This window comes from Citrus sinensis, chromosome 9 (assembly GCF_022201045.2).
Source record: "Citrus sinensis cultivar Valencia sweet orange chromosome 9, DVS_A1.0, whole genome shotgun sequence".
NCBI classification, from domain to species: domain Eukaryota; kingdom Viridiplantae; phylum Streptophyta; class Magnoliopsida; order Sapindales; family Rutaceae; genus Citrus; species Citrus sinensis.
In genome coordinates, this window is record NC_068564.1 from 23089235 (window position 1) to 23114141 (window position 24907).

Sequence of the window (24907 nt, forward strand, 5' to 3'; positions counted from 1 at the left end):
ATTTTTATTAATTTATATTTTCATTCAACCAATGAATTAATGTCACGTCAATTTGTATAAAATAAATTTGTACAAAAATTTATGGCTGTATCATTACTCATTTTATATTCTTATCCAAATAATTGTTAATGATATTTTTTAAAAAAAAATTAATAAAAAAAATCAGTTCACCGCCAAATCTAAATTTGTTTACTGTTTAGCCCTGCTGGTGTGCGCGGTCAATTTCTATGTTTGACGTGGCAATATCATCCATATGCGAAACACATTAATTAATTACATAATTTTATTGGAAAGTGTGAGAGGAAAATGACTGGTCCAATCACCGATGTGCCAATAAATACAAGATACAAGACGCGGTTTTCACAATACTTCCATTTTTAATACAAACTCAACAGCCATTACATATAGCCGCTGTTTGTGCAGACACAAAATCCCCCAACGCCACCAAACGAAACATCTAATAAATTTTTATACACATTTATCTTCTTCTAGCTTTTTATCTATCTTTATTTCAATTTTGAGTTTTTTTTTCCTTATTTTTGAATCTCTGTTTCAATCTTGTTTCAGCCCTCTTTGCATATCAGTAAGTTAATGATCTCTCTATCTCTTTGTCATTGTTTCTTTGTTTTTCTTTCTGGGTATTGTTTTCCTCTCTCTCTCTCTCTCTCTCTCTCTCTTTTTCTTTTGTGATAATGCTTTTATAGTGCTTGGTTTCTGTATTTGGTTGTCGAATGTATGACCCTTTTCCCCCTATTTGTAATGTTGCTTATGGAGTATTTTTAACTTTTATTATGCAATGATTTGGTTCATGTGGCCCCAATTTTTTTTTGTCAAATTTTGAGGCTTGATAACAGAAAGATTCATGGGCGTGATTCCTTTTTTTAGGGTATTTGGAAGTTTAAATATTGGTGTTAATTTCCATATCATTTTGATTGAGGAAAAAAAATGGTGACTGGAATCCACACGTACATTTCCTGTTTTCATTCATTAAGTTTCCACTGAAATCACTAGGCCAGATTAATTTTTTGATTCTTTGAGGGAGATGCGTTAGGTTAATGATTAAAAATTAATCGTTAATTTTAGCTGTTTATTCATTGTGATTCTATGAGCATTATGTTGGAAAAGATCTTTTGACTGAAATTTTTTTTGAAGTTTGCGTATGATGTGTTGAACTTGGACTTGAATTTTGCATGTTTTTATTAAAGAAATGAATGATTTTATATCTTGGTATTTTTCACATCTCAATGTGTTTTTTCCCATTCTTTTTTTTTGTTTTGTTTTGTCAGGAATCTGTTCCTGAAAGTAAAAATAAAAGCTCATTTGTATGCTTTTGTATCCCTAGTGTTGGTCTTGATTGGAATTCTTTTGGGTTGGGGGGGGGGGGGGGGGGGGGAAGAAGAATGAATTTTTTTTTCTTTGGGTTTAATTTTTGTTATGGATGCAGGTTTGAGAGATTCCATTAAAGTTGAGGGTTAGGTTATACGGCTATGCTGTAAAACTTGTTCCGATAATTTGCGTGGTTACAATGAATCATTTGTTAGTTTTCCAATTTAAATTTTCTTTACTGTTAAACCCTTTCTCGCCCTGCACTGTGTGAAAGAAAGTACTGCAAAAGTACATATTTTGCCTGACATCTGAGTTACCAAGATATTTATGATGTAGCCATGGTATGGGAAAAGAGAATCCATTTAGTTTGTTCTAGATATTAGAATTTTGATATAACTTTTTTGCTCTTAAATGAAAGCTTAGAATTGTGTGTGTGCTTGAAGCATGCTTGAAATTGATATCCCTGAATATGACAGCTTACTGAATGCTAAAGTGCTCCTCTGTTCTTAGAGGTGCTGCATAAAGTTGAGTGTCGGTAGTTTTAGGGACCCATCTTGAATTATGCTGTGAGGACTTTAGTTGTCATCTTTTTTCACTTTTATTTGTTTGGGATGAAGGTGGGTGGGTGCTAGTTCTTTGTTCTTATCATCTATTAAATAGGTCAGTTGAAATTTGTTTGTGCTTGTTTAGTTAATTGACATTTCTTAGTCATGTCATTTCTAATATCATCATATCCTACAATTATTGATTTTACATAATTTGAACTTAAGTCTCTTTGCTTTTACTATTTTGCACCGTTTTAGAGGCTTAGGTAATGGAATCACTTGATTTAAATTTTGGCTTTGTAGTGGACTGCTTGCTCGTTGATCTTGCTCATATTAGCCATTTTGTTAGATCTCTTTGTTTCTTGGGCATGTGTCTACACTTTTTCTAGTTTATATTGACGAGTCTATATGCCTATTTCCATAAATAAAAACTAAGGAAACCTCTTTTTTTGTAACAGAGCACATACCCATGGAACAGAACCTCTTTGAGCCTGAGACAGGATATGCAACTGAAGAAGATGCTTCACTCAAGCAGAAATGGAGTCCCACCTCAGCACCTACAAATGTCCCAGAAAAAGATGGTAGCTTCTTTGAGTGTAACATTTGCTTAGACTCAGCCCAGGACCCCGTGGTCACCCTTTGTGGTCACCTGTACTGCTGGCCGTGTATTTACAAGTGGCTTCATGTCCAAACTTCCTCTCTGGATGCAGATGAACAACAGCAGAATTGCCCGGTCTGCAAGGCTAACATCTCTGTTGCTTCATTGGTCCCTCTCTATGGCCGTGGAGGAATCTCTTCTGCATCCGACTCCAAGAAGCCCAATTTGGGTGAGGTCGTACCAAGCAGGCCACATCCTTCTGCCTTGAACACTTCAGTTACTTCTAGTTCCACCTCCACAAGGCATCAAACTCAGCAATTACATTCAGATTTTTTTCAATCACAGGCACCAGCATTTCATAATCCACAGTACTTTCCTCACCATTACGGTAGTCATGCAGCTTTGGCGTCTTCTAGTCTTGGTGGTATGGCAACGATTAGTTTCTTTAATCCACTGATGGGAATGCTAGGAGGGATGACCTTAGAGAGGATCTTTGGGGGTTCTACTACAAGTTTGTTTACGTATCCATCTCAGTCTCTCTTGGTGAGTAACAATCCTAGAATCAGAAGACAGGAAATGGAGCTTGATAAGTCTCTTAACAGAGTATCCTTGTTCCTTTTCTGTTGCCTAGTCCTGTGTCTTCTTTTGTTCTGATCATTTAATCTTTTGGGTTAGTTCTTTATGTTGTAAAAGCTATGAAAGCCAGTGATTAGATTAACCACAGCACAGATGTACGCATGCTGTTAGAATTTTTGTTGGAAACTCTATTGCTGCATGTAAATAATAATCATTAATCAGTTGTAATATGAAGCTTGCTATTTTCATCCGTGTTCTTCTTTATGTCTATAGAATTCTATATCTTAAGCTAGTTGTTTCTGTGAAACATATGAGGGATAGCCACTGTACTTATAATCTATATACGTGAAAGGCCACCCAACCCAATAACAAATTTGACCAGATTCAATCAACTTCATTTGGAATGTTTTCACAGTGATTTTTGGAGCTGATTGATTAAAAAATATCATCAATGTACTGTCTCCAATGTTAAACACTTAAAGGCATATTGATTCATTGTCTTGTATTTCTGAGGATGATTTTGATCTAGTCCATGACCTATTATTAGTAAGTATTAGGAAAAGATTGTAGTAGATGCTTGATAATTATTGAGTGATTTATGCTTATTTGTGCAGAACGAAAGAGGGCCTCGAATTAATAAAGCTTGATATATATAATTTGAAATCCAATTCTTACTGATATTACATAATTACTTTCTATTCTTTTTCCCACGGTTATAAACAAACAACAAGCAATCCCTTGATTATGAAATTGGAGTCCTCTTCTCATTTGAGCTTTGCATAAACCTTTACCGTCAAAGTTGTTCTCCATAAAATCAATCAAGCATAATTTTGAGAGAATCACGTGCGCAGCAAGCAAAAGGCAGCTGCCCCTTTTTCCTCTTTGTGCCATCTTTATAAAAAGGCTCTTTAGTATGCATTACGCAAGTTGGGTTTGTTAACAACTTAAAACGACGAAACGACGAGTTTCAAAGTTCGCTATGGGTGATGGTGATCGACATCACTGTCAGTTACTCAGTTATATCGAGCTTCTGTATCAGCCTTTTTTATTCTATCCCTTATGGCCTATATACGGCGCCGGTCTCATTGAACAAGAAGATAATTTTTTGGCCGTTAGCTTCAAAGTCCAAACGTCCATTTTAGTTTTCAAACAAGAAGATAATTCACAGTTATGCATACTTTTCTTTGCATTATTGATCATGATGTCAGAGTAGATATTTTTAATGCCAGCAGTGCTACAATACTGGATAATTTGCCCCAACTGGTGTCCGAACAGACACAGCCAAAATGACGTCGTTTTCATGCTTACTCTGACACCTCTTTAGACATAAATATCAACAAGTAAAAATTTTTTAAAATTTACCAAACGGTTGTGGCTCAGTTGGCAACGCAGGCTGGGTAAGTGGGAAGAGCTCTCGGGTTCGATCCCTACTAAACACACTATTTGGGAGGGATAAAGAGCCTTAACTGTGACTACACTCCGAATCCGAATTAGTCGGGGCCCAATGCGGTCGCCGGAAATCGGGTGGTTTAAACCAAAAAAAAAAATTTTTAAAATTTATTATTATTATTATTATTTAAAAAATTTAGAAAGATGTTCAAGAGCAATTATTAATCATAACCGATAGGGCTCTTTGAACATATTTTATTTATAATCTGATAGGGATCCAAGTACATCTTCTATATACATTTATAGAATAATCAATTTGTCAGTTACATTCACATTGAAAAATTAAGTTCAAATATTTTTCTTCTTTAAGATGCTCCATGTTGAGTGTTAGAAAATATATATTTATAAAGAAGAAAATCATTATTTTACACTTCAAGTTTTATTAACACCCATACTTTTATGTATTTAAGTTTTTTGTCATTTAATTATTTGTGTTGTATTATAATTAAGTATTTTAGGGGCATCATAGTCATTTCACAATGAACTCCCCATGTTATTTATTATGCTAGTATGACATTGAATGATGCACAGTTGAACTATTCAACTACTGAAAAAGAAATGCTAGCAGTAGTGTTTGCATTAGAAAAATTTCAATCTTATCTCATTGGTTGTAAAATAATTATATTCACGGATCATGCTGCTCTTAAATATCTTCTCACAAGAAAGATGCAAAAGCTAGACTAATTCGTTGGGTGTTACTTTTACAGGAATTCGACTTGAAATTTAAAGATAAGAAAGACACAGAAAATGTTGTGGCAGACCATCTCTCTCGTCTCTATTTTGACACAATTACAGAACTATTAACATTGAATGAGTCATTCCCAGATGAATAATTAATGAGTGTGGAAGTATTACCATGGTATGCTGATATCGTTAATTATCTTGTTACATGTCAACTTCCAGAGCATTGGTCAACTATATTTCGAGACGCTTATACTTTATGTTCTTCATGTGATAGGTGTCAACGAACGGGGGCATTACATGAAGGAATATGATGTCACTAAATCTAATTTTAGTGGTTGAGATTTTTTATGTATGTGATATCGACTTCATGAGACCATTTCCTCATTCTTTCGGCCATCAATACATATTGGTTGCTGTTAACTACGTATCAAAATGGGTAGAAGCAATTCCATGTAGAACCAATGATCACAAGGTGGTGATAGGATTTTTGAAAAGTAACATTGTTTCACGCTTTGGATTCCATCGAGCGATAATCAGTGATGGTGGTACTCACTTTGGTAACAAAGTATTCAAAGCTCTTTTGACAAAGTATTCAATCACTCACAAAGTGGCGATCCCATATCATCCGCAAACCAGTGGCCAAGTTGAGATCTACAATCGAGAAATAAAGCACATATTAGAAAAGACGGTGAGACCATACAAAAAAGATTGGTTATTAAGACTTGATGATGTATTATGGGCATATAGAACGACTTTCAAGACCCCGATTGGGATGTCACCCTACATGCTAGTGTATGGAAAAGCTTGCCACCTACTTATGGAACTCGAGCATCCTGCATATTGGGCCATCAAGAAATTCAAATTTGACATGCAGCAAGCTAGCTCAGAAAGAAAATTACAACTGGCAGAACTTAAAGAAATTCGCAATGATGCATACGAAAATGCCAAAATTTATAAACAGCGAATGAAAGTCTTCTATGACAAGCAAATTATGAGAAAATCTTTCACTCTAAGTCAGAAAGTGCTTTTATTCAATTCTCGCTTGCACCTATTCCCAGGTAAGTTACGCTCTCGTTGGCCTGGCTCCTTTATTGTTCATACTGTTTTTCCACATGGGGTAATTGAAATTAAGGACCCAAAGAACGGTATCACATTTAAAGTTAATGGTCAAATATTAAAGCCATATCTAGAGTACCAACCACATAGAGAGGATACCGAAATAAATTTGAGTGACCCACCATATTTGAATTGAGTTTTTTTTCTTTCTTTTCGGTGATTTGATTTTTCTTTCTTTCTTTCTTTTTATTATTCTTTTGCTAATTGAAATTATTTTTGCATAAGTGTGTTTGTTTAACCATTAAGTTTTCTCTTATCATTGTTAATCATGAGTACCATAGCTAAACAGTTCCTCCTGAACATTTTTAAACCACTTCAACGTGAAAAATCTCATTTCAAAAGACAGATTCGATTTTGTAAAACACATCGTATTTGGGCTCTGCAACCACCAGAGTTAGTATTCTATGTTGAGGATTTAGAAAGCCAACTCACAGACATTGAGAGAAGTGTCTACAACATCCAGTTGGAGCTTGAGGTAAATTCAATAAGAGGACGATTTTAATTTTCTTTGTGTGTTTTAATTTATTTTTCTCTTTGTGTGCTTTAGTTTGTTACCCCGGTGAAGTGGCGGATAATGGTACTCCGTGACAATCAAGTCGGTTACTTCAGTTTCCCATAATAACTAATATTCTGGGGCGAAGGTATGGACATAAATGAGATTCTAGCAAAGCTTCACAATCGATTCCCTTCACTTCCTTAGAATGCCCTCCTTACAATCTATAAAACTCGGTCCGAACGTATGCGATTGCTCATGAGGAATAACATACCTGCTGACATCCGTTGGTTAATCGAGGTTAAAGTACGATTGGCAGGTGAGTTATCTCCAAAATTTATTGCATACATGCCTGGTTATGGTAGGGGAAAGTATGCAAGAAAACGAAGAGCTCGAAGAATTTTTGTTACTTGTCATAAATGTGCCAGAATGAGATACAATAAAAACAAATGTTCTTTAGGAATAGTGTCTGATAATAGGAAAGATAAGATTCAATTCATTAGGGATGGCTTGAATAAGGAGTTATTGGATGATATCCTTTTGTCTCTTGAAACGCATCCCAGTAGATATGTGCAAGGAGCGATTCTCCAGTTATGGTCATTATTCTAGAAAGAGAATCGCTCACAAATTGTTAAGATAACTTGAGAATCGTTCCTTGCACATATCCCAGTGAATGCTCTTTCACTGTCACCAAGATTCTTAAATATGACTTTTTGTTAAGCACTCACAAATTATTTTTGAGAAATATTCCAATGGCAGCTACTCCCAATAGACAATTCAAGAACATTTGTGTGCTTTCTGGATTTAACTATTGCAAATATAAAGAGTTCGTTGAGGCAGCCATAGATCTTGGTTGAAGCATAGTAGAGAGAAAATTACACTTGGTGTATGGAGGAGGTAACCGAGGATTATTAAAATTGGTCTCAGAAGCTGTTTTTGTCAAAGGAAGTCAAGTGTTAGGCATCATTCCAACCCACCGACTGGAGAAGAGTTAGTCGTCTCAGGTATGCAAGAAAGAATAACTGAAATGCTTAATCATACTGATACTTTTATTCTTCTTCCAGGAGATTTTGCAACACTAGAGGCATTTATCCCACTAGCATCTTGGGCCCATCTGCATATTCACCAGAAACCCATCGGTTTGTTAAATGTCAATAATTTTTATGATGGCTTTATCACATTTCTTAATCATGCAATAAAAAACTATTTCATTCCTTCCACAGCAAAAAAGCTTTTTATTTGTGCTCACACTGCTAATGAGCTACTTGATCTGTTACAAGCTTATAAACCGGATCCAGACCCCTAGACCTTGGTGTTGGAGCATCCAAATAATAACGGTAACAGTAGCCACAGTAAGAAGTACAAATTAGATTTAACTCTCTGCCTGTAAATATTTTCTTCTGTGTTGCACCACCCAGGTGATGTCTTCTAAACTCTACTTTTTTCCTTTAAAACATTGAGGACAATGTTTCGTTCTGGTTGGGGGTAAGGAATAGTCGACAATTGTGGAATCTTGTTTAAATTTTTACTAATTTTTTGTTATAGAAACTAACTGTTACTAGCTTTTTATGTTGAAGATGATTGAATATGGAGTATAGTTACTCTAGAAACACATCTTCTTCGTTAAAAAAAAAAACAAAAAAAAATTTCAGATATTTTCTTTTTCTTTATTAATTTTTTTTACAATCATTTTTTTTCTTTATAATTTCTCCTTTATAAATATACACTTTCAAATTTTTTGAGTCGAAGATAGCTGAATATGGAGTGTAGTACCTCTAGAAATGCATCTTCTTAGTTAAAAAAAAAAAATTCTTTTTCTATCATTTTAAGTGTAACTTTTCTAATTAGTTTTTCTGCATTATTTTCGTATTTCTGCATGCATATTTTCCTTTCATGTTTAGAATAGGTTGGGAGGTAAAATGTTGTTTTAAAAAAAAAATTGTGTGATTTGTTTTAACATTGGATGACATGATGAATTTCAAATTTTAGTATTTGTATTATCTTTGGTCTTAAGTGATGTTACGCTATGTTTGCTACTCTACATGTTGATGTCGGAGACAAATATGAGTTGCTTGAAGGAATGAACATGTCATCATAAGTACCAAGTGAGTTTTTGAGCCTATTATTTTTCTTGGAGAGTAACTCGTTTGTCCATTCTTTATACAACTTAGCAGTTTATTATTTTATACACGATCTCTAGATTTCTTTTGAGTTAACCCTAAAAAAAAAATTGTAAAATTAAAAAAAATGTATGTTGCTACATTTGGAGGCCTATCTAACTAGTAGATATGGAAGATTATTTAGATCCCTAAAAGACGATGGAAATGCCATGTTTGATCCGTTTGAGCCTTTCTAGCCATCCCTTTTGTGAAATATCCATAGTTAACCCTTTAAAAAAAAGTATTTTCTTTGTCAAACTTATCATCTTGACCCACTCCGATTTGGAGTATTACCCGATATCTTACAAGTTCCATCACCTATTTATGTTTGAGAAGAATGTTAATAATTATTTTGTTCAGTGAAGTTGTGCCAAACAAAAAAAAAATTGTTGTTAAAAAAAAATAATAGGTGAAATCCATCTTGCAAGTTCCAAAAAAAATAAAAAATAAAAAATCTCTATATTTTTCTCAAACATACACTTTGTTTTCCTTATTTTTCCTTCTTTGTTAGCCATGTCCCTAACCTACGTTACATCCTAATAAAAGTCCTTAATTTTAGGGAACTATAGTATGAAGTAGAAGCTAGTTATATGGGCTAAAAAATTGTAGTGGTGCATAAAAAAATAATAAATCAATAAATTTGGTTGACTAGCATTTTTATTTGACTTGAGATCTTATTATTTCTAAGCTGAGGGCATATTTCTTTCATCTTGGTGAGAGCATGTGACATCACTTCTTTATTATTTTCTCTCAATTACCATTCATTGGAGTGACTATTTTTATTGGGTTTAATGCTGCGTTTACTTTTTGGATTGGAGTGGGAATCCTGAGGAGTGAGAATCCTTGGATTAGAAGTGTGGAGTGGGAGTGGGAGTATGGTGTTTATTTAGACTAAATGAAAGTATGGATTGTCAATTAGAATCCCAATTATTTGTTTACTTTGTCTTGGATTGGGAGTAAATTGTTTTAAATTATAATTTTATCCTTATGTACAGAATTATAATTTGTAATTAAAAAATTAATAAAAAATATATTTGGAAAATAAAATAAATATTTTATTATATTTATAAATTAATAATAATTACTAATATTCTTAATTATGTAAATCATAATTTTTATTAATTTAAATTTAAATTATGTGAATAAAAATTATTAATAATAGCAACACAAATGAAATATTATCATTGATAATATAGTACAAAATTAATATTTTTTTAGAATAAAATATTTATTATTATTAATTAAATAAATAATTAATATTTATTAAAATTAATGTTTAATATTATTAATTTAAATATAATATTTATTTATTTTATTTTATTAAATTTAATAAAATAAACATGATATAATTATTATTTTTAATAAATATGATATTATTTATTTTATTAAATATTATTTATTTATTTTAATTTTAATTATAAGGATAAAATGGGAAGAGGGGGGAGTGGATTCCCACTCCCACCTCCCTCCATGGGAGTGGGAATCCCACTCCCCACTCCAAAATTGAGTGGGACCCACGGATTCCCACTCCCACTCCCCCCTTTTTTAAGGTAAGTAAACGCTGGAGTGGGAGGAATCCACACTTCACACTCCCACTCCAGCAAGTAAACACTACCTAATTTCTTTGTGAGACTGTCACTACTTTCAGTGAGATTTTGAGGTTTGACATGTCATTCTTGAAAGTAGTTATGACAAAGTTCACTGGGCTGATTCATGTGGATAGTTGATGTGGGTGTGATGTTTCTTTAGACTGGAGATAACGCTTATACTTTTATTTGCTTACTATCATTAGTCTGATTGAATAAACATGATTGTTAAAAAAAAATCATTTTGGATTTGAATTTTGTTTTCGCTTTATTTGCTAGGGACTAGGAATAAGCTGATTGTGGGGTGTGTTGAATGTTAGAAAATATATATTTATAAAGGAGAAAATTGTCATTTTATACTTCAAGTTTTGTTAACACCCTTACTTTTATGTATTTAAGCTTCTTGTCATTTAATTATGTGTGTTGTATTATAATTAAGTATTTTATATATTTTAGGGGCATCATAGTCATTTCACAATGAACGAGAGATCAGACGGCAAAACGGACATCACTTTTGAACTTAGGACGATCGAAAATATTAGGAGGAGTATAAAAGAAAAAATGGCACTGTTCACATGTACGGTACTATTCACATGTACGATACTGTCTACGTTACTGTTCACGACACTGTTCATATAGACGGATCGATGACGTGGCATTGACCGATGATGTGGCATTGACTGATGAGGTGTCACAATCTTGTTGGACTAAAATTCTTATGCACTGTTGATTGATGATGTGGCAGCATGTTAGTGGACCAAAAATTATGCGTACGGTACATGCATATACACAGGATTATTTTCAACCAAACCGCATTACTGTTCAAGCCGGGTCAAACCGTGTCACTGTTCAAACAGCGTGGTCAAACCGCGTACTGTTGACGGATGACATGGCGTAATCATGAGCGTCCAAACTGTTTTTAATCCGATGACTATAATTTACTCAATGTATCTATAGAAAAGGGGCCCCCCCCCCCCCCCCTCCAATTGGATATTATGAATCCATTTTTTGACTCCATTTTCTGTAATTCCTTCTCTATCTTGTATTTTCTACGTATTTTAATAAATTCTCATTTTGCCCCTAGTTCAATTATGAGTAGTTAATTTTCTTTCAAGTTTGGGTTGAAGGTGAAGTCTTCTTTCAAGTTTGGGTTGAAGGTGAAGTCTCAACATGTGTCATGGGCTTTATTTGGTAAATTTATTTTCTCTTCCCCTCTAATTTTTGTGGATGTTTTGACTTCTCGTCGACAAATAATAATAATCTTGTCTAGATACTGTCTTGATTTCACCGGCTCCCTAGTACAAGGTTATTATTATTTGGCACGATAAGCCCTTAGCACCAAATTGATTAGAGTGTGGTTCGTGAGGTGTGGATTCCCCCTTCATGATTTAATTGGCATTAATAAGGAATATTTAGCCTATGATACATGTTGATACGGATCCAGATACCCAAGTACGTCATTTCAATAGATTTCTCTTCAATTTATTCTCGCCATTTCAATTCCAATTTTAGGATAATCTAAATCACTTTCACCAAAAATCCAACTACCCTCATACAAAATTAATTCTACATACAATTAGAATCAACCTCCTCGTGGGATCGACACTCGTCACCATTAATCTATTCTACAATAGATTCGTGCACTTGCGAGTTCAATAAAATTTGCACAACACTCCATTGATCAATTTATTAATTAAGCTTTGGTCTTAAGGCCCTCTTATATATCCATCACATGCCCTTTAATGTTAGAGGAATATTTTTATATCTTAATGAAATCGATAAAAATGTTTATAAATCAGTTGATAGCTGTTCAAGCTTCTTCTTCAGAATAATGATGATGATGATGATGATGATAAGAAGAAGAAAAAGAAGAAGAAGAAGCTTCGTATTTCTTGAAATATAATCAAGGAACAATTATTTGTAGCCTGTTAATACATTCTCTTGCTTCCTCCACAAGAAACAGAAAGAGCCCAAGATATGTAATTTTATCTACCAATAAGTCTCCCCTTTTAACTGCAATTTGCATCACATTCCTCTCCCAAGATCATTAATATTTTATAACATATTAATTTTTTTTTATCACAAATACCTTTGCATGTAATATTAAAAATCTGCAATTTGTAATATTTTATAAGCATACATCTGCTACTTATTTAAAAATCTTTGGTATCAATAAGTGTTGAACCTCATGAACGTTTTAGAACAACTCAATACAGGTGCTTAGATCGTTCACCATCTGGACAACACGTAAAGAATCCAACTCAATAATTAGCAAAGTCAAAGCAATTCCTCCAAAAAAAGTGGTATGTTCAATTAAGGTAAGTCTAATTTTTGTTTAAAATTATTGAAACGAGATACGTATAGAATTTTTTTTTTAATTTTTATCTTAATTTTTGCATATATGGGAAGTAACCCACCTCAATGTACTATAGTTTGTGACTCATCATTGAAAATTATAACTTCTAAAAGAAGAGAAAATTTATTTTTGCAAGACAGATTAAAAAATTCGAACTTTTGACTTCAATAATGAAGCAAGAATGTACTCACAGACCTCTACCTGGAGAGATCAATCTTAGTTTTCAATTGTACGGATCTCTTCAAGTTTTAATTGACCTCGATCTAAATTCCACATTGAGCAAAGTCATTTCATGTAACTACTTTTAAGATTCTGTTAAATTTTTATTTTATTTTATTTTTTATCTTAACCACAAGGTAGTCTTGAGTGGGTCCCAACTGTAGAAAGTATTTTTAAGCCCATATCATAACTTAGACTAATCATCTCTCGCACTGGGTCCGACCGTAAAGAGAATTTTTTTTTTATTAAATTTTCTCATTGTACAACAAACACAGACAAAACATGCGGAATCATACTAGTTCATGGCATTAAGACATAAAATGATCCTGGAAACTAATCACCGACACAAAAGACTTAAAAGCAACGAATAAATAAAACACTACGCATCACATGCACATGCATTAGTGCTCTCACTGTCTCAACTGTTATCCCTAACCTTACTCATTTTTCCGTACTTTATAGGACGTGAAAAAAACGCGGCTTCATACAATATCCAATTGGGAGCTGGCTAAGTTACAGATTCTGTAACATACAGATCCAACTTAGCCAGCTCCTGATTGGTTAGCTAGCTACCAAAATTGTATTTCCTATTTTGACAAATTAAATCCGCCATGCATATGTATATTCACACACGAATCTCTTAATCCTCTTTTGGAAAAATCATTCTAATGTCTAACATGCAATCACCGACAACCGCGTCACGAAAGTCTATATAACAGACGCTTTTCCATGCTGAATTTATTCGTTTGTCTAACTAGCTAGCTAAGATATCTCTTTACAAGATAACTCTTAAGCTTTGATCAGTTTGGTACTGTGTTTGTTTCCTGAGAAAAACAGATATATGGGTCCAGTTGTTGCCGTTGTTCCTCCTCGATTTTGGCACTTTTTCTTGATTTTGAGTATGGGTTTTGTGGGCATCAATGGCCAGGTTAACCGCTGGCTTAATGCTCATGCTACTTACTATGGTGCTGATCAAAGCCCCTCCACTCTTGGTAAATATTCTAATTAATTATTTGCATCCACAAACTAGTTATGCTTTTGTATTGTTACTTTCGTTATTATTAAATGGTGCAAAATTTATATATATATATATAATTATTTTCAAGTACGGCACCCTCATTTTTTTAATGCGGAGATACTGTTAAACTGTGGGGTTTAATAGAATTATTTTTTTAATATATTATAAAATCGTGCAGTTTAATAGTATTAGAATATGATTTTATAAAACCGCACGGCTTAAAAGTGTACTCGCATGAGGAAAATGAGAGACTCACACCAAAGAAGGATTATATATATATATATATAGTTTAAATTTATGTAAATATTTGGATTGATAATTCTATATCAATTAATTAAGTTTAGATTTATGAAAAATTCTATACGTACTTTGTGTGATCACATGGAAGGTGCACATCAATTTATTATAAACAATTTATGTAAATATTATTAGGAGGAGCTTGTGGGTATGATAACACAATCCACGCTGGATTCGGAGTGAACACAGCCGCCGTGAGTGGTGTTCTTTTCCGGGGCGGCCAAGCCTGCGGCGCTTGCTACCAGTTGATGTGTGACTACAGGGCCGACCCCAAGTGGTGTTTGCGCCACGCCACGGTCACCTTGACAGCCACCAACTTCTGCCCTCCGAATAACCACGGGGGTTGGTGTGACCCTCCCCGCCAACATTTTGACATGTCCATGCCCGCATTCTTCCGAATTGCACGACAAGGCAACGAAGGCATTGTTCCCATACTCTATAAAAGGTAACCATAGAATATACGTTATATGTTATAGCTAATATCAAATTCGCATTTTAAAATGTGACGCACATCATTCATTATTAGTAATCACGAAAGTAATAGCTTATGCATATTGCGTAGGGTGGCGTGCAAGAGGAGAGGGGGAGTGCATTTCACATTGAAGGGGCAGTCAAATTTCAACATGGTGATGTTCTCAAACGTGGGGGGAAGCGGGGACCTGAAGGGTGCATGGGTTAGAGGGTCAAGGACAAAGACATGGATAGCCATGCAAAGAAACTGGGGAGCTAATTGGTCCAGCAGCGTCGACCTTCGAATCCAAAGATTGTCTTTTAAGCTCACTTTGGTTGATGGAAGAACCCAATTGTTCTTCAATGTTGTGCCTTCTTCTTGGAGTTTCGGCCAGACTTTTTCTTCCCGAAATCAGTTTTATTAATGATCTTTATAGTTAAACAGATAATATATTTACTCATTACCTTGTCCAAGAACTCATTGATTTTTTTTCATGGTTCTATAGGACATGCAATTGTAATACATTTTCATTTTTTTCTTTTCTGGCTCTTAAAAAGTGGGAGCAATTATTTCTGTATTTGTTGTTCTATCCAAAATTATCAATAAATTTTAATCGACAGAATAATTTTTTCTACTGACATTTTCCCTTTCATATTGTTCAATTACATTCATTTAATTGAGATAATAAAATCTCATATGTTAAAAATGAAGAATTTAAAAGTCGAACCGGCTCATATGAGTGGGAGAGTAGATTGAATTGGCGTTAGGCTAATTGAGGGGAAAAAAAAAAAAATCTATCTCAAGTTTTGTGTTTGTGAATGGAATAAAACATGAAATATGGAAATGACGTGCAGTCCAAATCTCATTTCAGTCTTGTCCATTAAACTGGCCTGCCAAAAAATACAAGGCCTTACAAAAGCCCAAAGCTGCCCTTTATTGCCGACTGAAGTTTTATAACAGATTTTGATTTTATGCCCAAATTGACCACGCGCTATAGCAATAAACCCTGGTGAAAAACCCTTGCAACGAAAGAATTGTCATTGGCGCAATTTCCCAAACAGTTTCTTCCCACTCCAATGGCATCAAAGCTCTTCTCTACAATCTTCAATAACAAACGGAACTTCACAAAAACAAACTTAGAAATCTTTACAAGAGCATACAGAGCAGTCAAGCCTGTTGCAAGAAACAATCTTTACTCAAGAATCAGTCCTCTTGGTGACCCAGATGTGAGTCTAACCCCCGTTCTCGATCAGTGGGTTTTAGAAGGCCAAAAGATCAGTGAACTTGAGCTCCAGCGCGTCATTCGCCAATTACGCTCCCGCAAAAGATTCAAGCACGCTCTCCAGGTCCACTATTTTAGCCCCAAATAATTGTCTATTTTGTATTGTATTGAGAGAAATAGTCAGCCAATTGAAATTTTTTCACTTTCCCACTATTTTTTTGTTATCAGTTTCTGTTGTAATGTCCATTTTTTTTTCAGAGCTCAACATAATGCATTATAGTTTAATTCTGTAGCTAGTAGGTTGGCATGAACCATGTATAAAATGATTCTGTCAATCTTATTTTCTGATAAGATTGGGATTTTTATTTTCGAGAGGCCATATTGCGATTATTTTGCTGCAATCTTTATGAACTTTTTTGCTCATAATGTTGATCTTCATAACATGCTTGGCCGCCCCTAAGTTCCTGTTACTGAAGGAAAATAGACACCAGCAGCAACGAGTTTACCCCTGTCCCTTGATTCTTTTTTTCCGTTTCTCTCTCAGTACCCAAATGCTGTTGCATATGCTTGCTTGTAAATTGGCATTGGATTCATTGTGGTGCAGGTTTCTGAATGGATGAGTGGCCAGGGCCTTGCGTTTTCCGTACATGATCATGCTGTGCAGTTGGATCTGATTGGGAAAGTTCGTGGCTTAGAGTCAGCAGAGACTTACTTCAATAGCTTGAATGACGAAGATAAAGTTGACAAACTTTATGGCGCTCTGCTGAATTGTTATGTCAGAGAAGGCCTTGTTGACGAGTCTCTTTCGCTTATGCAGAAGATGAAGGAGATGGGGTCTTTTGGGAGTGCTCTCAATTATAATGGCATCATGTGCCTATACACGAACACTGGCCAGCACGAGAAAATCCCTGATGTTCTGTTAGACATGAAGGAGAATGGTGTCCCCCCTGACAATTTTAGCTATAGAATTTGCATCAATTCTTATGGGGCAAGATCTGAGCTTAGCAGCATGGAGAATGTTCTACAAGAGATGGAGAGCCAGAGTCACATCTCCATGGACTGGGGTACTTATTCCACGGTAGCTAATTACTACATCATAGCAGGTCTTAAAGAGAAAGCAATAATCTATTTGAAAAAATGTGAAGATATTGTATCTAAATCTAAAGATGCCCTAGGCTATAATCACTTGATTTCACACTATTCAAGTCTCGGGAATAAAGATGAGATGATGAAGTTCTGGGGTCTCCAGAAAATAAAGTGTAAGAAGCAACTCAATAGGGATTACATAACGATGCTGGGTAGTTTAGTGAAGATTGGTGAACTCGAAGAAGCTGAAAAAATGCTTGAGGAGTGGGAATCATCTTGTTACTGTTATGATTTCCGAGTGCCAAATATAATCCTTTTGGGATATTCTCAAAAGGGAATGATTGAAAAGGCTGATGCCGTGCTTAAAGAAATAGTCAAAAAAGGGAAGACTCCAACTCCGAATAGTTGGTCTATTATTGCTGCAGGATATGCTGATAAGAACAATATGGAAAAGGCTTTTGAGTGCATGAAAGAAGCCCTAGCTGTGCATGAGGAAAATAAATTTTGGAGGCCAAAACCTTCATTGGTGTCTAGCATATTGGATTGGCTTGGTGATAACAGAGATGTTGAAGAAGTAGAAGCTTTTGTAAGTTCACTGAAAATAAAGGTTCAAAAAAGAAACATGTATCATGCCTTGACGGAGGCACATATCAGAAGCGGGCAAGAAGTGGATGGGCTGTTGGAGAGTATGAAAGCTGATGATATTGATGAAGACAAGTAAATAAAGGCGATCCTTAGTTCAAGATCGTGATAGGGTGAGCGTTTTGGTAGCTGCTGCTGGTATTCTTTACTAATCCGGGCATCTTGAGCTTCAGTTCATTCCACAACTGGGTGATGGTTCTAGCTTCACAGATGATTCTGATATTTTCTCGCAATGTGAATATAGAATCAAGAGCAGCACTGGAAAGTGATTTCCGGAACTGATGTAAGATGAATGATTCATCACATTTCGATTTGCTGTAGAGATTGGATTCATTTTGGTCAATTGAGAATATATTTATTCTTGATTACATGATTTCATTTTTTGTACTACAGTATAACCTCAATAAGTTAATACTTGATAAATTGATAAATTAATTAAATAATAGTTTTTGTCCGTCCCCATTTAAGGCCAAGTGGCCAACTTGGTAAATTAATAATTCAATAATTTTATTAGACAATTTTTTTTCAAAAAATCATATTTGCCTTTGGGACCTGCTTACTATATAAATTAATAATTACCTAATTTGAAACTAAATTTACATGATAAGTCATGCGGCTTCTGTAAAATATATTCTCAGTGTTGTTTGCTAATTTTTAGAATTTATTTGAAATTAGATTTCATTTGTAACTCTTTTTGTAATGTAAAATCCAGTTTGTATTGTCATTTTGCAACAAGTGTGAGAGGGACTCTATATGTCATCTTTAATATAGAAAAATAAATACTATGTAATATTATAATTACTACCAAAGATAAATAATTACTATTCAAATAAAATATAGCAAATACTAAATTAAGGTAAATAAATGCTATAAATGTGATCATATTTTCTAAAAATAAAGAATTCTTTCGTAAGTTAATAATTTGTTAGTTTATCGATATATTAATATTTACTAAATGAATAGATTTTCTATGTTCCCGGTGCTATTACTTTATGAGGTTTTATTGTATTTATCCAACTGATGCTTGAACATATGCATCAAAATTTGTAAAACAATAATACAACATTTATATAGTTGAGATAGTAATTTATTTTTCCACAATTACATGGTTTAAATGCATAGTTTATATTTCACGTGTCGTTTATCATTTATTGCCATGTGTATGGTATTTGTTAGACACCATTAATCTTTTAAAATTTTAACATCTATCACAGTCATTAGATGACATATCAGACATGTCCGTAGAACATATCTGTAGAACATAAAGTCTTTGTCTATTTTATTTTTTGGTATCTTAATTGCGAAAGCTCTAAAAATTGATAACAAATAACTTTTACTTGATAGCCGCTGAAGTTTATTTAATACCAATGAACTTTCTCATGATACTTTAAGAGTTCCTATTCCACAGCAGTTAAGGCCCCAAGACTAAATGTAACCTGAAATTGTAAATTATATATTTCAACTATGTAAATAAAATATAAAAGGCAGAGAAAATTGGGTTAAAAAAAACAATAGAAAAGCGCTGAAGAAGTCTACAATCTGTTTCATTAAACTGGACTCAAACTGGTTTATTATTTGGGCCTAAGTTTGGCAAGTCTAAAAAGCAGGCCCAATTATTATCCGGCCCATTTGATTTAGGCTGGGAGCCGAACTGACCCGTTAAGTCCCACCAGAAGCTGCTAAATCATCAACGTTCTCGACTCTCATCATCCCTATTTTCGTTTTCTCTTAACTGAGGAATCAAAATGGGCCGGGATCGAAACGACACTCACGCAGACAAAAACGGCACTGAAGCGGAAGAGGAACAAGAACTTGTTCCTTCATCGAAGTCGAAATCCAAATCAAAATCACGGGAGAGTTCGGATTCGGAGTCCGAAGATGACAGAAAGCACGTCAAAAGCGATAAAGGAAAGCATAAATCAGGAAAGCGTAAACGACACCGTAGCAGGAGCTATGAAGATTCAGACTCGGATTCGGATTCTTATTCGGAGTATTCTTCGTCTTCGTCGGAGTATTCGGAGTCGGAGTCGGATAGCGAAGAGGAGAGAAGGAGAAGTAAGAGAAAGGAGAAGAAGAGAAGGAGAGAGAGGGAAGAGGAGAGAGAAAGGAAGAGGAGGAAGAGAGAGAAGGAGAAGAAGAGAAGAGAGAAGGAGAAAAGGAAAGAGAATAAAAGGAAAAAGAAAAAGGAGAAGTTCGAGAGAGGGAAGAAAGGAGCCGTCACAAATTTGTGGGGCAAGTATGGGATTATTAGAGAAACTGACATGTGGTAAGTCATTGTTAGAGCTTTTGAAAAGAATTATTTTTGCTTCAATTGATGAAAAATTACTTTTTTGTTATCGTTATTGTTGTTGCTAATACTATTTGTTTTGCTGTTGGGGAAATTTAGAAGGCAAAATTTGAAGAGTGAAAGAATATATACATTTATATATACTTCAGCTATATCCGTAATTGTTGTGCTTCTGTATGCTTTTGAAAGTGCAACAGCTAAAATGTTTAGTGTAAGCTAATGTTTATTTACTCGACAGCTAATCATTTCAGTTCCCTACAATTGGTACTTCTATCCAACATGTACACCTAACGTTTCGAAAGCCATTTTTTACGTTGTTTTTGTGGTCCTAAATTGGAATTCTTATTGAAATGGAGCCAAACTGTTCCTTCGATTTCGAGTAATGTAAATTCCATTCTTGTCAGCATGTGGCCTTTTGGAGTTTGAACATAAATGTGTGCATTTATCTATCTCATTTTTGTTTCTGTAGTTGTTAACGAGAAAACAAAAGTACCTTTTTTTGAAAATTGGGATATTATGTTCTTTAAGCATCACTATGCTGGTTTCCTGTTTGATTGGGTGAAATTACAGAAAGCCACTTCTCAATAGTAAATAATCAATCAGGCTTCTTGTTTTACGTTATGCTGCCAAGTAATGATATTCTCTGTATTTGTATTCTTGAAAGGAAAGAGAAGGTTACTTGATTCATGTTTCTTTTGTCTCATTTAGTGATTCGGTGTTAGTGCTGTATTTTACACCTAATCCCTTTCTGTGTTTTGTTAGGAATAAGAGACCTGAGTTCACTGCATGGCTAGCTGAAGTAAAACAGGTGTTTAATCTTCCACTTGTTGTCTTCCTGTGCTTACTAACTACTATATTCGTTTTATTTTTTGCCTATTTATGGGGTTTCAAAAGAATGGCATGGTTTTGGGATTGAACTTTAAAACTCATTTTGCTTTATGGTCATTTTTCTTTCTTTTATTTTTATGGTTGTTTTTGTTTCCATTTCTTTTTTAAATAAACTAGCAAAATAGATTTATATTTTGAAGTAGTTTTTACATATAAGTTGCAGTAATAGAGTGAAAATCTGGGATTTTGAATTGGATTATGTTTTTGTAGGTGAACCTAGAAAGTCTGCCTAACTGGGAAGAGAAGCAAATGTTCAAACAGTAAGTACAAAAACTAACTTATTGCTTTCTGGTGCGTGACAAAAATAATGATTTGAGAACTGCGTTTAGCACTTCGAAATTGATTTATGGTTTGATTGATTGCTATTTTAACCTTTTAAACCCATATTCTCATTTTACAGATTCATGGAGGATCACAATACAGCTACCTTTCCTTCCAAAAAGTAAGGTTCTATGTTGTTAGTGTTGATGCTTTTTCTTCATTCAGTTCGTTGAAAAGCCTTTTCATCATGAATGAAAAATTCAAATCTTTTCCTCCAAAATAGTACCCCCCCCGAATATGTTTGTGCCCGTCCTACAGTCAGTATGAACCAGTTTATATGTTTAAGAAATTTGTTATCTAGCTGGTGTGATTTATTGTAAAGATTGAAGATCAAAGATCAAAGATACACATCATCCCTCTTTTAAAATTAGCTCTAATACTGGAGAGTGTATTTTGTTTTTGCTTTTTCCTCATCGGATTGTCAATATGATAAACCCAATGAACTGAATAGCTATTATAAATTAATTTTAGCTTTTTCTTTTATGTAACTTGTGTTTGTGTGGTGGCAGGTACTATAACCTTGATGCTTATCACAAACACAAAATGGAAAAAGAATTGAAGAAGGGTATAACAAAGGTCCGGCAAAAAGAACGTACTGTATTCAACGATGAAGAACAGCGAAGGTATTTATAATGCTTGCTACGCTTTTGATTTATTCTGAGATTGAAAGTCATATACCAACCTAGGTTTGCTACAGTTTGCATGGATGATTATTGCACCCCTTGATTTTTTAGGAGCAGTATTAGCTAAATGGTTGTCTGATTCAATAGCTGACACAGCTTTTCTTGTGTATATCTTTGTTTTGAATGGGATTCTGTTGAACTGCTCACTTGTGTTTATGTTGGTCATGATCTTGCAATTTTTTTGGAGCATTCTGATTTGTGAATCAAACTATGCCAAATATTAATTTGTCCTGAATGCTTTAATGTTATTTTGATTTATCTGATTTGAATGTACCAATTCTCAAATGTAGTTTTTTAGGTTTTGCATTATTTTAATAACAATATAATTTTGATTCTGAAACTTTGTGAGGCTGCCTGCTTATTTGAGCATTTTCTGTTTTCTGTTTTCTGTTTTATTGTCTCTATGAATGACGATGCTACTCCTTGGTTACAGCATTGTAAAGAAAGTATTAGGTATCATGCCTTTCCTGTGAAATAAAGTGTGAAATTTGACCTTTTATCTGATGTGGTATTTCTTTGACTGTAATATATTGAGAAGGTATCTGGATGAGTATGTAATCTTTTGGTTACAGGGTTGACAACCCACATGGCCTTAACATGACAAATTTTTTCCCTGATATTTGCTAAGAGAAGGACCAGCAATGCTAACAAAATTCGAGTTTATTTTTAAACAATAACCAAAAGAAAATGTAAGCAAGGCATAATCTGTCAGCCTTAAATATTGTACAGAATTTGGATTCTGTTTTCCCTTCATTTGTTCTCTGTTTTCCCTTCATTTGTTCTTTATATGTTTTTGTTTCCCTAGTCTTATCCAGAAGTTGTCTTTGACATTTCATTGGGAGATTTGAGTCTGTTGACCCACATTGTTGCAGCTGTTACATACTATGGATCTGTAACAATTTTGTTCTCTTTCAGACTAGAATTGCGGGAAGCACGTGAAAAGAAGAAGGAAGAAGAGGTGGAAGCTTTAAAGCGCTCTATGCAGAGTGGAATGGTTAGCCTTTATGTCATCACTATGATTTTATTTAACAATTTTGCAATCTTTAAAGCCACAGAAAATTGTGCTTGCTCACCTTTATCGATGTTTGAATTTCTAGGCTCAAGCAATGAAGGAACAAGCTCAGCTCAAGGAAGAGATGGCCTACCAGTACAAGATTGGCAACTTTGAGGTGAGGAAATCAAACTTTGTCTCTCTTTTAACTGTAATTTTCAATCGATTCCTTGCAACATTATTGATATGTTACCAATTTGTATCTTTAGGCTGCAGCTGCTATTCAAAGAAGGTTGGACCCAGATGTTGCCATGTAAGAAAGGTGGCTGGCTACATCGTGGGGAACTGTTCACGGTTAACTTTCACATTCAATTTATAAGGTGCATATGATCCCTACCAATATCAAGATATACTGTGAAATCTTTTCTGTCTTGTTCCCTCTGTTAGGGAGATGGCCAGATCAACTTCCTGTTCGAGATAAACCATTTTGAGGCTCAGTTTCTGTGGTGCTACATTTTTTACAGATCCTTACGTGTAGACATTTTTGGCTGCTGCTGTATTACACAACGTCTATTTCAACTCTCTTATATGCATTTTACTAAGAGAGTAGTATGGAGATGCGTGGATGATTGAGATGATGCAAGATATTTGCAATATGTTGCCCCTGTAGGATGATTCTATTAGTTGTATCATCATTATACTGTAGTTGTATTTCATATCTGGATACAATGTGGAGTAAGCATTTATTTCGAAACCAATTAGCTGTTCTTACGGAAGCATATATATATATATATTGGTGGAGACTTGACAGTAGGTAGGGCTAATTTTCAATGGATTTTGTTGGCTTTGGAAATAAGTTCTTCTTTAAATGCTTCTATATCAGAAGAGGCTATAGAAACATTGTCTTGTTCTAGTACACCAATCTTGCTAGATTGAGCACTATCAGGGGCTATTTGGATTTTACTAGATGAGGAAGAAGAAGCTTCTATTCTATCTAGTTGTTCTTTAATGGCTTTGGCAAAATCTGATTTTGACTCTTGAACAAGTTTTTGACTAGTTTTCGAAACCTGAAAAGGTTTGAAAATAGGTTCTTTAAGCTTTTTGTCAGAATCCGATTTTAATGTAGTAGGGGAAACATCTATGGTTGACTTCTAGAATTGGTTTTCTATCCTAGTTAACTGTTTTCCTATAGTGTTTAGATTAGTATTACAGAAATTGTTCTATTAAATAATGCTATCTAAATCTGATTCTGGGTCTTTATGGATTTTATAAGGTGAGGCTTTTATCGCAATAGGGGGCTCACCATGTTCAATGGTTAGACTTCTAAGGGGTGGATGCTCAGATTCTATGACTCTACCATTACCAGAAAGGTTCCACTCAGTGGCTTTCTTTCTAATAGTAATAGGATTTGATTCTTTAAAAGGATAAGTAATGTTGTGATTCGAAGCATATATTTCAAACCAATCAAAAAATAATATATGAACTTTATGCAAATTTACAAATTCGTAATAAATTTGTTGGATTTCGTTTCTTTGGTTTAAGAAGTGTTTGAAAAATCAAAGTCTTTTTTCTTTGTTGGAATCATAATAAAAATAATTGTGAAGAAGTGTTTTATCTAATTCAAATTCTTTTTCAATGACATTGATCACATTTTCCGTGACAGCAGAAAATGTAGGAGAAGTTGGAGGAGAAGGTTCTTTCTCTTTCTGGTTTTGTTCATGTTGACGGCTAGTATAGATTGGGTGTGGAACACTAGTGGTATAGTCAACAGAGTGTATAGAGGAACTAGGTATATCCGAGGTGGAAAACCTAAGTTGACTTTTAACTGGTTGGAAAGGGAGATTTACAACAGAAGGGATTTTTGAAAATTTCCTTTCCAATGAGGGAATACTTGAACACGAATCTTTATCAGAG

The 24907-nt window shown here is 34.4% G+C and overlaps 4 protein-coding genes across 8 annotated transcripts; all 4 read left to right on the forward strand.

The window, feature by feature from the left end:
* The first annotated feature begins 359 nt into the window (after window positions 1-359).
* Window positions 360-3295, forward strand: LOC102620748 (E3 ubiquitin-protein ligase RMA3). Of its 3 annotated transcripts, none has more exons than XM_025102350.2 (2): window positions 360-587; window positions 2330-3295. In XM_025102350.2, exon 2 carries the CDS (start codon window positions 2341-2343, stop codon window positions 3121-3123), a length of 783 nt encoding a protein of 260 aa, XP_024958118.1. In that variant the 5' UTR covers window positions 360-587; window positions 2330-2340; the 3' UTR covers window positions 3124-3295. The 3 variants fall into 3 exon arrangements, with proteins under 3 accessions (XP_024958118.1, XP_006464738.1, XP_024958120.1); XM_006464675.4 differs by having other exon boundaries at window positions 361-583; XM_025102352.2 differs by lacking the exon at window positions 360-587 and adding an exon at window positions 1398-1536.
* Window positions 3296-13843: 10548 nt separating this feature from the next.
* Window positions 13844-15498, forward strand: LOC102625377 (expansin-A12). Its single transcript, XM_006464826.3, has 3 exons — window positions 13844-14099; window positions 14558-14867; window positions 14985-15498. The coding sequence occupies exons 1-3, from the start codon at window positions 13949-13951 to the stop codon at window positions 15295-15297; spliced, it is 774 nt and encodes a 257-aa protein (XP_006464889.1). The 5' UTR covers window positions 13844-13948; the 3' UTR covers window positions 15298-15498.
* Window positions 15499-15845: 347 nt separating this feature from the next.
* LOC102620482 (pentatricopeptide repeat-containing protein At4g21705, mitochondrial-like) lies at window positions 15846-18191 on the forward strand. The gene is made up of 2 exons (XM_015533328.3): window positions 15846-16219; window positions 16700-18191. The coding sequence occupies exons 1-2, from the start codon at window positions 15950-15952 to the stop codon at window positions 17900-17902; spliced, it is 1473 nt and encodes a 490-aa protein (XP_015388814.1). The 5' UTR covers window positions 15846-15949; the 3' UTR covers window positions 17903-18191.
* Window positions 18192-19507: 1316 nt separating this feature from the next.
* LOC102620193 (vicilin-like seed storage protein At2g18540) lies at window positions 19508-23810 on the forward strand. Of its 3 annotated transcripts, none has more exons than XR_001508607.3 (9): window positions 19508-20089; window positions 20873-20918; window positions 21209-21258; window positions 21399-21440; window positions 21829-21942; window positions 22918-22996; window positions 23100-23171; window positions 23263-23373; window positions 23518-23810. XR_001508607.3 is itself a non-coding variant. In XM_025099141.2 (9 exons), the coding sequence occupies exons 1-8, from the start codon at window positions 19569-19571 to the stop codon at window positions 23308-23310; spliced, it is 972 nt and encodes a 323-aa protein (XP_024954909.1). In that variant the 5' UTR covers window positions 19508-19568; the 3' UTR covers window positions 23311-23347; window positions 23441-23810. The 3 variants fall into 3 exon arrangements, 2 of the variants coding, with proteins under 2 accessions (XP_024954909.1, XP_006464737.1); XM_025099141.2 differs by having other exon boundaries at window positions 23263-23347; window positions 23441-23810; XM_006464674.4 differs by having other exon boundaries at window positions 23263-23810.
* Window positions 23811-24907: the final 1097 nt, after the last annotated feature.

Bases quoted from the DNA above. Each gene is read 5' to 3' on its own strand.
- LOC102620482 (XM_015533328.3), top strand. From the start codon at position 15,950: ATGGCATCAAAGCTCTTCTCTACAATCTTCAATAACAAACGGAACTTC. The intron at 16,220-16,699 runs GTCCACTATTTT...ATTGTGGTGCAG, and splicing joins GATTCAAGCACGCTCTCCAG to GTTTCTGAATGGATGAGTGG.
- LOC102625377 (XM_006464826.3), top strand. From the start codon at position 13,949: ATGGGTCCAGTTGTTGCCGTTGTTCCTCCTCGATTTTGGCACTTTTTC. The intron at 14,100-14,557 runs GTAAATATTCTA...AAATATTATTAG, and splicing joins TCAAAGCCCCTCCACTCTTG to GAGGAGCTTGTGGGTATGAT. The intron at 14,868-14,984 runs GTAACCATAGAA...CATATTGCGTAG, and splicing joins GTTCCCATACTCTATAAAAG to GGTGGCGTGCAAGAGGAGAG.
- LOC102620193 (XM_006464674.4), top strand. From the start codon at position 19,569: ATGGGCCGGGATCGAAACGACACTCACGCAGACAAAAACGGCACTGAA. The intron at 21,259-21,398 runs GTAAGTACAAAA...CTCATTTTACAG, and splicing joins GAGAAGCAAATGTTCAAACA to ATTCATGGAGGATCACAATA. The intron at 21,943-22,917 runs GTATTTATAATG...GTTCTCTTTCAG, and splicing joins AACGATGAAGAACAGCGAAG to ACTAGAATTGCGGGAAGCAC.
- LOC102620748 (XM_025102350.2), top strand. From the start codon at position 2,341: ATGGAACAGAACCTCTTTGAGCCTGAGACAGGATATGCAACTGAAGAA.